Genomic DNA, 11,717 nt, shown 5'->3' with positions numbered 1-11,717 from the left:
CATAGATATCTGATAAATATACATGTATAAAACGATCAATACGTTAAATGTAGTTGGATTGGTAAAATATATTGTATATTTTGTAGAATATAAAAAGTATGTATCACAATTTATTGTAGGTACGAAGCTACAGTATGAATTCTGACTACATTAATGCGCATGCGCATCTGTTGCTCCACATGCCACTTCCTGTTGTGGAGCGAGATGAATTTTGTGAGAAACCTGAGGGTGCTGCTTTTTAAAGAAGGTATCCATCTCTCTAGACGATGCTACCATCTTGACAAGGTTGCACCAATTGGTACCAGCCCAGATACAGAAAATGCTGAATACAAAGTGGGTAAAATTTTTTCAGATGTCTACAAATTTTGCAGGGAGTAACGTCATATCTTGAACTTAAGCAATATAGTGAGTTGGTTAAAAAGTTCATATTGCTGCATTATAAATATTTTTGTTTCATTTTATAGGAGAATTATGAACGAATGCAGCAGCTTGTGCAACAGCTCAAGACTACAGTTGGTAAAATTACTCAAGGTACAGTTACAGAACCGTTCCTTTACCTGTAGCTTATTTGAACAGCCAGAACTAGGCCATTTACCTTAACTTTAAGTCTCCTGGCTCTGATTTCACATATTCTCACTTCTTGGGTAGTGGTAACCCTCATTCACTTAGCTCTAAATGGTGCATTATTTTCACATTTGACATATACACAATGTTTCTGAGTAGGATACAAGCATAATATATTAAGTGCCATACATATCTATTGACCCATTAGAGCTTGCGTCATCAAAACAAACGGCAGCTATACTGGAAGGAGACCAGAATCGTCTGCTACGCATGAACAAGCCATGTCTGTAGATGTATTTTGAAAACTTATTTACAACACAACTCACCATGCAGCTTTATTTTGATACAAAGGGCAGTCTTTTTCATCATTGACATAGTTTCTATTGCTCCATTGATATCAAGTGTATAGTCCCATGGCAAATTCCCATTCTCTAAGTCCCACTTAAACTGAGGTTTGAGGATATTTGCAGTGCCTAATAAATGCTTCTGTGAATGACTGAACTAATAATAAAATGCTAATAATGTTGCTTATATGAATGGTTGCATTCATGGTGAATATTAAACTCTCTCAAACAACAGTCTTGTTACATGTACTTTCTAATGAACCAATATGAAGTACGAGAATGCTGAAACAATATCTGACAGCTTCACGATGTAGAGATAAGTCATAACTGACAGCAATATTTCATGTCATAAGACAATCTGGCATACATTCTTCCTTGAGTCCACAAGGGTTTATCCTGATGATCAGCTCAAATTTCTCCTTATATCTATCCTTTATGAAAAAAGTTGCTTCTGTGTAAGGTTAAACTTATGATTACACATTAAACTCTCTCAAACTATAACTGTTATTACCCAATGAATAAGAAAAATGAAGTACAAGATAACTGAACTATCTTCTGACAACACGATGTTGGATAAGTATCATTTGGTAGGATTTCATGTTTTTAGACTGTATTGAGTTCATATTGGTCGATCCTGCTGATCAGTTGAAGCTTCAGCTTGTAAATATCCTTTTCCCTTTGGTGTACTTGATCGCGATATGAAGTTAATTTTATTTTATTTTATTTTGTTCACCTATATTACCGCTACTATTCCCCGTCGTTCATTCCCTCCAGCATTACCGCGGGACTAGTGTTACGGAGCAAATATGACGTCACTGTAATGGGTTAATAGTTTTGACAGATTGGACACAGTGGCCCCTCTTGTAAGAGAACATTACTGCTTATAAATTCTGTTGAATGTATGTTCTTACATGATGTTATTATTGATCTTGTTGTTCACTTCATTTGTTCTAGGAGGGGGAGAAAAGGCAAGAGAAAGGCAAACTTCTCGTGGAAAACTTTTGCCCAGGGACAGGATAAATAATCTTTTAGATCCAGGGTAAAATTTTGTCTATGTAGATGATCTATAGAATCTCTAGCAATCTATATAAGTGATAATAACTTCCAGTTGTTTAGAGACCGTGTGTGTGTGTGTGTGTGTGTGTGTGTGTGTGTGTGTGTGTGTGTGTGTGTGTGTGTGTGTGTGAGAGAGAGAGAGAGAGATACAGCAACTTGTACATCAAATGATTTGGTGATGTTGAGTGTTAGTAATTAGCAATACAGTCTCATAATTCAAATATATTCAAAATTCATTTTAGTACACACAGTTCATTGCATTCCACTTTCTTATCCAAATTCTTCCCTAGGTCTCCATTTCTTGAACTGTCTCAGTTGGCTGGTTACAACCTGTATGGTAAAGAAGAGGTGCCTGCTGGGGGAATTATCACAGGCATTGGCAGAGTATCCGGGTAAATGCCATATCATGTTATTGGTGCACAACTGATTTTTCTTTAAGTTTCTAAATATTTTAACTGCTTCAGAATTGTTGCATTCATTGGGAACAATTCAAGGCTGTCGCTCTGTGTTATAGAATTTAATGCATTTCTGTTTAATTTATTATCAGTTTTACAATCTCAATTAATTTCAATTTTATTATTATTATATATATTTTTTGACATCTTCAGAGTGGAATGTATGATAGTGGCCAATGATCCAACGGTAAAAGGCGGTTCTTACTATCCCATTACTGTGAAGAAACACATAAGGGCTCAAGAGATTGCTCAACAAAACCACTTACCATGTATTTATTTAGGTGAGTAAAGTAAATATATTTTTCCCAGCAGTGCATTCAGTTTCTGCACAAAAGTTTGTGCTGTCTTGAGATTGTTGGTCTGCAGCTTAAAACCAACTTTTGAAATAAAACCACCTCCAGAGTTTGTTAAAGTTTTATGTTGGCTATTGGTTAAGCTTCTTGTTGTTTACTTTTTGAATGCACTCTGTGTTTTGCCACATCATTGTAAATGTTATATCAAGTAAATGTTTTTGGTAATGTGGCTGCATGGTGTATTTGGTATTCAGTTGACTCTGGGGGTGCCAACCTTCCTCGCCAGGATGAAGTCTTTCCAGATAGACACCACTTTGGTAGAATATTTTACAACCAGGCTAATATGTCTGCCCAGGGGATAGCTCAGGTAAGGTAGTGTGTGTCTCATCTAACACACTTTGATGCACTGTCACAACTAACACATCATACTACTTCATACTACATTACAATTAACCAGTGTATCTAAGTTTATGTCTCAGGTGAGGGATGTCAAAACTTGTCACACCTAACTCATTCCAGTTTTTCTGTGAGACTTAACAATGGCTGCACAATTTTATTTTTTAAAGATTTTCCCTTTATTTTGTTAAGGTTGCCGTGGTGATGGGGAGCTGCACTGCAGGCGGTGCATATGTGCCAGCAATGGCAGATGAAAGTATTATTGTTGGTAAACAAGGAACTATATTTCTTGGAGGACCACCTCTAGTAAGTACTCTGTTTATAATCTGATCCATAGTGTAGATGTGAGTTCAGAGGTGAAGGAAAAATATATTTTGGGGGGGGTATATCAGGAATTGCTACTTATAATAGAAAGATTCTATCTTATGTTGATATATTGGACCATAATTACAAATTTAGTGTTATATTAGACTTATTGTAAATGGTTTCATTGTACAGTATTATTGATATTGTATATGATTCTACAATCAAAGTAGAGCTAAAGGTACTAAGCAGTTACAATTTACACGAGGGTCACATTTGGAATTATCCTTAATTTTGGAATCAGTTTGTGATTTTTCATTATGAAGGGGGTTGTATTTTCAATGGCATTGTCTACTCGTTAATAGACGAGCTATCTCAAAAAGATCTTCTCAAGATTTGAACAAACTGTCAGGACAGACAGCAAGGAAAGAATCTGGGTTCCTAATACTTTGTATTGTCTATTTCCTTGGCCTGGGTCTGTGCTTTCGGGCCATTTTCCAGTTCTGATATGTAATGTTGTTTCATTAGGTCATTTATTATTGAATTTATGCAGTTTTCTGTGAAATTTTCATTTTTCTCATTCTGGCATTTTCAAAGAGTGAACTTGAACTCCCATGGGCCTGAAGCCTTATGCTTGTTACACATTTTACTTACATTGGTATTACCTGTTGAGCATAATTCAAATTTGATGTTGAATTTGCAGTTAATCATAATGTACTTTTGCATCAGAATTGACAGTAGCCTATTTTGTGCATTGTTATTGTCTGCTTTTTGTCTGTACATTTGACAGCTTTGCTGCCTTGTTCATAGTGTAGATGAGGGTCCCCTGATACTTTGTATTGTCAATTTCCTTGGCCTGGGTCTGTGCTTTTGGGCCATTTTCCAGTTCTTATGTGTAATGTTGTTTCATTAGGTCAGAGCAGCAACAGGGGAACAAGTGTCTGCAGAAGATCTGGGTGGGGCAGATCTTCACTGCAGGTAAGCTAAGTTATTGCAGGTGTTATGACAGGAATGTGTCTGCAAAACATCTGTGATTATATTAGGTCGGGTTAATATTATTATGTAAAAAAAATGTTACACAATTCTTACTGAATAATAATAATGCTTGTGTATATGAAATATTCTTATATTTTTTGCTAGATAAATGAAGACTTGATGAAATTTTTGAAGCAAAAAGATATTTTAAAGCAAAAGTTATCTATTTCCTAGCCTCACTTAAATTTTATTTTAAGAGGGAACTGTTTGTCACTTTGTCAATTTAATTACATATTAAAATGTTGGATAAATAAACTTATATGCTAAAATATGAACTCTGCTATATTGTAGGAAGTCTGGTGTCACAGACCACTATGCAGTAGATGACCTGCATGCTCTTCACAGAGCCAGGAGAGTGATTAAAAACCTGAATTATACAAAAAGGCCTCAGGTATAGTATTTTCTTTTACTTCCAATACGTGAGTAAACAGTATTTAACATGTACTGCTTTTGTCATTGTTGTTATAACTTTAAAATGCTGGTAATCAGGGGGTGGAGTCTAAGCACAGAACTAAATAATTAAAGAATTTCCTGAACTCATTTAAAGTTGGAATTACAACATAGTGCCACAGGAATATTTTTCATTATATCTTTAACTTGACTCTTGAAGCATGAGAGTATGGCAGTGTCATTTCCAGTGGTTATTTGATGACTCTTACCACTCTCTCTCAGGTAACTATGGAGGAACCAGAAGCTCCTGTTCACTCCGCAAATGAGATTTATGGCATTGTTGGAGATAATCTAAAGAAAACATATGATATTAGAGAAGTAAGTGGTGTGTGTCTGCCAACTGAGAATGTAAGAGAATGCCTAAGATGATATTAATTGAACGGAATATTAACATTACTGATCAATTGGTATTAATCTGAAATTTATATAGGTCATCATTTAACATGATTTCTAAGATACAGTCACATGCCGATATGTTCTTTCAGAGAATTTCATGATTTCATGTTGTGTCATTCTAATCCAACATATCTCTTGTACTTTATATATATATATATATATATATATATATATATATATATATATATATATGATTTGCAAAAGCATGAAAAATATAGGTATACAAATATTCTAATAAACAGTAGTGAAGAAAATTCTCAATTGTTTTGTTCCTCCAGGTAATAGCTAGGATTGTTGATGGCAGCAGGTTTGATGAGTTCAAGGAAATGTATGGAGATACTTTAGTCTGTGGCTTTGCCAGGCTCTGGGGCTATCCTGTGGGCATTTTAGGAAACAATGGGGTTCTTTTCTCAGAGTCTGCCTTAAAGGTACTTCAATGTTCTACCTTTTTCAATGAAACTGAAATATTATCAAAGTGTAATATTGCTTTTGGTAATTTATGATGAAAGCTTTTTGACTAAATAAAAAAATAAAATGTAATATAAGAATTACTCTGAATTCTGTTTGGTAGAGTGTCTGAGAAATAATAGAAATGAAATTTAAGTAAAGATATGGATGGCGTGAAGTTACTAATATTTACCATGTATGTAATATGTTTTAGGGAACACATTTCATAGAGTTATGCTGCCAGCGGGGAATACCTTTGATATTTCTTCAAAACATTACAGGTTATCTGCTCTTTGTTTTTACATAACAAAGTCAAAGACATTTTTCAAAATCAAAAGAAATTTTGCTGCTGAAGCTTTGCCTTAGATATTACTTGAAAACTTTTTATTTTTTAATAAAAACATTCTTATATGAAAAGAGCATACTTATGTAGGCAATATTTCTTTTAAAATAACAGGTATGCTGTTCATGCTTTTTCATTCACAGTCAGCGGTTCTAAAAAATCTAAGGAAAGATAATTGCTATGCGCTGTCTTATGAAAGAGTTCGTACAGTTGCAAGAATTCAATTTTGTGCTGATTTTTTATTAAAATATTCCAGGTTTTATGATTGGTAAAGAGGCAGAGGCAGGAGGCATTGCCAAAAATGGAGCTAAAATGGTAACAGCAGTATCCTGTGCAAACGTGCCAAAGTTCACTGTGATTGTAGGAGGTTCCTATGGTGCAGGGAATTATGGGATGTGTGGGAGGGCTTATGGGTAGGTTAAATGATAGAGAATGAAATAACTTGTTTTTCAAGTAGTGTTATTAGAAGTAAAAAATTTCTTATCTAGAGAAAAAAAAGTGTTACATTTTTGCAAATAACTACAGTTTCTCATGAATGGGATTTGCTCTTAATTTCAGTACTGTAAGTTTCATACTGCAACAACTGTCTTTTTGTCATTTTTTTAAAACAATTTCTTCACATTATTTTTTTTATACATATTCCAGGCCCAGATTTTTGTACATGTGGCCCAATGCTAGAATCTCAGTGATGGGAGGGGAGCAGGCAGCAGGTGTCCTGTCACAGATTGCCAGGGAGCAGAGGTTAAGAGAAGGAAAAGAGGTAAGTTTGGGGATCATGCATAGACCAGTTTCAGCTTAAAACCCATATGGTCCAACTGATGTCACCAGATGGTATTTGAAATGATGTGTGATAGGTCCCTCTGAGTGATCTGATTGCCTGATGGTTTCAGTTTGTATTGGTTTTAAGGCTAATCAGCTCTTAAGCTGTGTGCATTTTTATTGTGTACTTCAATCACATGAAAAGATCTCTATGTACGTATTTTTGTTTAATAGAAAAAGAAAAATTGTGTGAGAGTGTTTTGTGAATAGGTATATATAAAAGCACAGGGCTGATTATCATTTTGTTTCTTTCCAGAGATATAAAAAAAACATTGTTTTGGTTTGTAAATAAATAATTTCTTGGTTCTCTGAGCGTCATTTATTTCTTAAACTTTTGCAGACTCAGTGGATGATTATATTTTTTGGGAGATATTTTGTCTTAACTTGGTTTAAGTCTTGTGAAAATGTTGTTTACATACATTGAATGCTTTTCATAAAAGAATATACATATATTTTTCTCACTTTATGTAAGGCTGATGTAATTGTTTACAATCTTAATTGTTTATGTGAGAAGCATAATCATACATAAATAGACTTATTTGAATACAATTTTTCTGTTTGTGTTGACTTTTTGATAAATCTCTGATCATGTTGCTTCAGTTCACTGCAGAAGAAGAACAGGCTATAAAAGAACCAATATTAAAGAAGTATGAAAAGGAAGGAAGCCCATATTACTCCAGTGCAAGGTAATGCTCTTCACTGCTGTATCATTGTTTATGGTCAAAGGATTGGAATTCAGTTGGTACCTATAAACTTTTTCAATTCCAAATTTTAAAGTTTTATATTTTAAGAGACTGGCAATCAAAAATTGCACCTTAATAATTATTAAATTCCTTCAAAAATGTTTGATGGTAACCATGATTATTTGATCCTGCTTTAGGTTATGGGATGATGGTGTGATAGACCCAGTGGACACCAGAAACGTCCTAGGGCTTAGTATAAGTGCTGCTCTGAATGCCGAGCAAGTCCAAACTAAATTTGGAGTGTTTAGAATGTAAGGAACTGAAACATGATGATATGATTGACACCAGGAAGCATGGAGGGAGAAAAAGACAGCATTTGATATCTTGCCAGATAATGAAAGCAAAATGAGAAAGATTGACAAGTTTTTAATACTCCAAAGGGGAATAATGAGTGTTGAAGCGAGAGGGAAAAATGGTGAGAAATAACAGACAGCATTTTGTACCTGTATTTATTGAAATTTGGGCACAGAGAGAAATCAAGTTTTACACATAGTGTTTCTGATGTGACAAAAGCAGAATGTGGACTTTTAGAACATGAAATAATGTTTTTTTTAGATAGATAGTACTGATATCTCATTTTAAAATCATAGTTGTAAAAATGAGAATATTCACTGCCTTTACCAGTCATGACAAAAAATGTATCCATTTCCAGTCCAAAATGAAGCAGTAGTGAAAGTGGACTGGCAATTTTGATAAAATTTGTGCAACAATTTACTTTGTGGTTTAGAGTTTCAAGTTTTTGCCATGCCAGCTCCACTTGGATTTTTCAAAGTCTACCTCGATTTAAGATTGGATACCAGTCTCTCTACAGTGTGTCATTATAAAATGAGATTATCACCAAATCAATTTGAAAAATGGTGGTACTATTAAATTGGTGCCAAGGATCATTTTATATTTCCAAGAAACTAAGAACTTTTTTTTTTCAAATATTTAACGCCTCTGAAACGTCTCTGGATTACAAATAGAAAAGTTAACTGATAAACACATATCACATTTTAGATTCTGTGTCAGTTGGAAAATAGTTTCAAAGTTATGGAAGTGAAAATTCAGAACCATATAGTAATAAACCTAGTCATTATGGGAGAGGCCTGTCAAATTATATCCTTGTAAATATCCATTCAGTTACAATGTATGTTTTTGTAATTAAGCTGATGGTTATTAAAATATTTAGTTTGAATATCATGCATGTAAATTGTTACTGTAAGCTGTAAGGAAAGGGAAATTTTCTTCATCTGATCAAATGTCGAACAATTTCAGAAACAGTATTGTATAGTATTGACTTCATGAAGCACTGTAAAAAAAAAAATAATAATTAAAAGAAATTGCACATTTGCCTTGGGTTTGCAATTTGTTCTAAGAAAATTAAATAAAAAGGTACTGAAGACAGACTTGGAGTGATCTCTGGTAATAGTTCCCGTGGATTTTATATCCTGAATCAGTGGAACTATCACATGTGCACAGCACAGTCCCACAGTCTATTGTGATACTGTGTATGTATAGCAACATCCTTGGTGCTACTGTGAGATGAAATTCACATATATATGAGCTTGTTACCATAATTTTTTATTACCTGTGTTATTTCAACGAGGGCGGTTCTGGGGGGAGTTATTTGCATGGGATCTTCAGAAAGTGTCTATGTTAAGAATTTAGTTTACAATTAAAGATTCTTTTCCTTTGTAAATTTCAAGAAAATTTCATTTTTACATAGTAATCTTCAACAAATTTATTTTTGTTCTGGGTTCCTATCTGGGGAAACTAACAGATAAACTGTCCCATAATGATAAAGAGTGCAAGAAAAGGTGAAGGACACTTTGACCTCGTGGAAGAAATAACACATGCTGTGCGAAAAATACTAACTGCATTGGGTCTGTGGCGCAAAATAACTTAAGCCTGAAAATTCGTCTAAACCAAAATCTACTTACTAAAATAGTTCAATTAAAATATTGCGACCATGTAATAACAAGGAAGACGTAGCTAATGTTTCAGTCCCATACTTACTATATTTAAGTAAACAGTTATGAAATTTGAGCCATACTGTGAATAAGTTGTCAGCAAACAATGGTATAAATACCCGTGTACTGATAATGAGTTTTTCAATAAATTTATCAAAATAACGCCTTATGTCTAATCAATTCACTTCTCAAGAGTGCAAAAATGCAATCAGACATTTTAAGGTTTTTCACGAATCAACACAAATCTAAATACTTTCCAAACAATGACTAAAGGCAAAAGCCAAGTTAAATAATATAAACAACTCGCTGCAGCTTTGTATGCAATGACATCCAATAGATAATACTGATACCAGTTCAGACCGTAAGCAGCATGAGAGTGAAAGTGAAGAGTTCCATTGTGTTGTATTACATACTTAATCCCATACAACAGTTCCTCCTGTCCCGACATTGGGGTGTCTTGTAGAAGTTTAGACATCTTAATCGCGTTCTCTTTATACGATTTATCACTTACGACCTTGAGAATAGTGCTTTCTAATTCTTCCTCGTTTAGGGTACCAAAGTTTACAGTTTCACTTATTTTCGCGCGCTCCTTCAATTTCCTTGCATGGTGGTGTTGATCCCAAAGAAGTGGAATTGCAACCACGGGGACAGCATGGTACAGTGTCTCCCACGTGCTGCTTACTCCACAGTGGGTGATGAACAGTTTGGTGTTAGGATGGGCAAGAAGGTCATTTTGAGGCAGCCATTCTACTAAATGTGTGTTATTACCCACAGATTTGGGAGGAACACCTTGGTAGCGCCAGATTACTGTCTGTGAAAGTTTGGAAAACACTCTGGCCAAAATCTCCGCCTTTTCAATACTGAACGTGGGCACAAGTGTCCCAAAACTTACCAAGATGACTCCATTAGGGGCAGCAGATACAATATTTTCATATTCTTTGGGCAAAGGCTTAGCCGGGGTCCAAAGAAGTCCAGAAATTGGTATCACGTGGGGCATGACAGGTCGCGGGTAGTCTAGAGCAAAATTAACATTTGCGGCAATAATTAAAGATACTCGTTCAAACGAGTGCTTAGCGTGTGGCCAGTTGTTGTTTGGCAGGTACTTGGCCTTCATTCTTTCAATATGGTCTATTCTATCACTGGCCCACTTTTCCAAGTCCAGTAGCATATCAGTGTTTTGCACTCTATCCCAAAATGTCATGTTATCGGAGAAGGAACTGTATATACCCGGTGTATAAGAGTAAAACGTTGGCTGCTTGAATAAAGTCCAAGTTTCCATAAACCCAAAATTGGAATACATAATGGATGGGATACCAAATGATTCATATATAATTGGACCCGAGCATACATTAACAAAGTCGAAAAATAACAGATCAAACTTTTCGTCTCTCAGTTTGTCCAAAATGCCATTGCTACTGAGAAGATGTTCACACACTGCGAAATCCATCTCATCTACTTGCCTTAGCAATGGTATCACGTCTTTCTCGATGTAACGTAGTGATCTGTCCAAGTCGAATTCTCCCCCCTTATTCATCTGCAGTTCAGGTATTTTATACCTGATTAGGTTGACGCCATCTATATTCCTTTTAGGTGCATAGTGGTGAGAGACCAACATGGTGACGTGGAAGTCGTGGTCCTTCAACATGACAGCGATCTTCTCCAAATTCATGGTCCTCGAATTGTAAACATTCGTATAAGGAAAGATCAATATCTTATTTTTTCCAGCGATTCTACAAGTGTGCGGCACAAACACCAGTAGAAATACCAAACAAAGTACAGTCAAACCTGCTCTGGAAAAGAACATGTTTAAGAATACCGCACAGTCACAGTGCCCCGTTGGACGGTCGTCAGAAGGGTTTTTTGCCTCTCGTAGTGCGTCAATACGATTCTGCACTTTGATTCTTGATGTTTGGCAGTAAATAAAGATAACGATAAGGTACCCATTTCATGAATGAATCGCGCGTTCAATTACAGGTATTTTTTCACACGCTCACTTTAGAAAGCTTATGTTTCATGAAATGATCTCAGAGTTTGCACTAGCATGTTAGTTCATCATGTAGACAGGAAACCTATGTAATTGTCGGGAAACCTTATTAGGTTTTGTAAACGACTTTTAACTTA

General features: G+C 35.2%; 2 protein-coding genes across 2 annotated transcripts; one reads left to right on the top strand and one right to left on the bottom strand.

Annotated features, from left to right (window-relative positions):
- Positions 1 to 143: 143 nt before the first annotated feature.
- On the top strand, positions 144 to 8,978 carry LOC106169961 (methylcrotonoyl-CoA carboxylase beta chain, mitochondrial). Its single transcript, XM_013549642.2, has 16 exons — positions 144 to 333; positions 465 to 531; positions 1,863 to 1,947; positions 2,255 to 2,356; positions 2,573 to 2,700; positions 2,967 to 3,079; positions 3,301 to 3,414; positions 4,325 to 4,389; positions 4,738 to 4,837; positions 5,119 to 5,214; positions 5,571 to 5,720; positions 5,954 to 6,020; positions 6,339 to 6,495; positions 6,728 to 6,842; positions 7,502 to 7,587; positions 7,782 to 8,978. Exons 1-16 carry the CDS (start codon positions 154 to 156, stop codon positions 7,897 to 7,899), a joined length of 1,743 nt encoding a protein of 580 aa, XP_013405096.2. The 5' UTR covers positions 144 to 153; the 3' UTR covers positions 7,900 to 8,978.
- Positions 8,979 to 9,813: 835 nt separating this feature from the next.
- On the bottom strand, positions 9,814 to 11,265 carry LOC106169932 (UDP-glucuronosyltransferase 2B10). The gene has a single exon (XM_013549602.3). The coding sequence runs from the start codon at positions 11,263 to 11,265 to the stop codon at positions 9,814 to 9,816; it is 1,452 nt and encodes a 483-aa protein (XP_013405056.3).
- Positions 11,266 to 11,717: the final 452 nt, after the last annotated feature.

The sequence above is a fragment of the Lingula anatina genome, chromosome 2 (genome assembly GCF_051362555.1).
Source record: "Lingula anatina isolate TDL-2025a chromosome 2, LinAna3.0, whole genome shotgun sequence".
Lineage (NCBI taxonomy): Eukaryota > Metazoa > Brachiopoda > Lingulata > Lingulida > Lingulidae > Lingula > Lingula anatina.
This window is presented reverse-complemented; position numbering and strand designations above follow the sequence as displayed.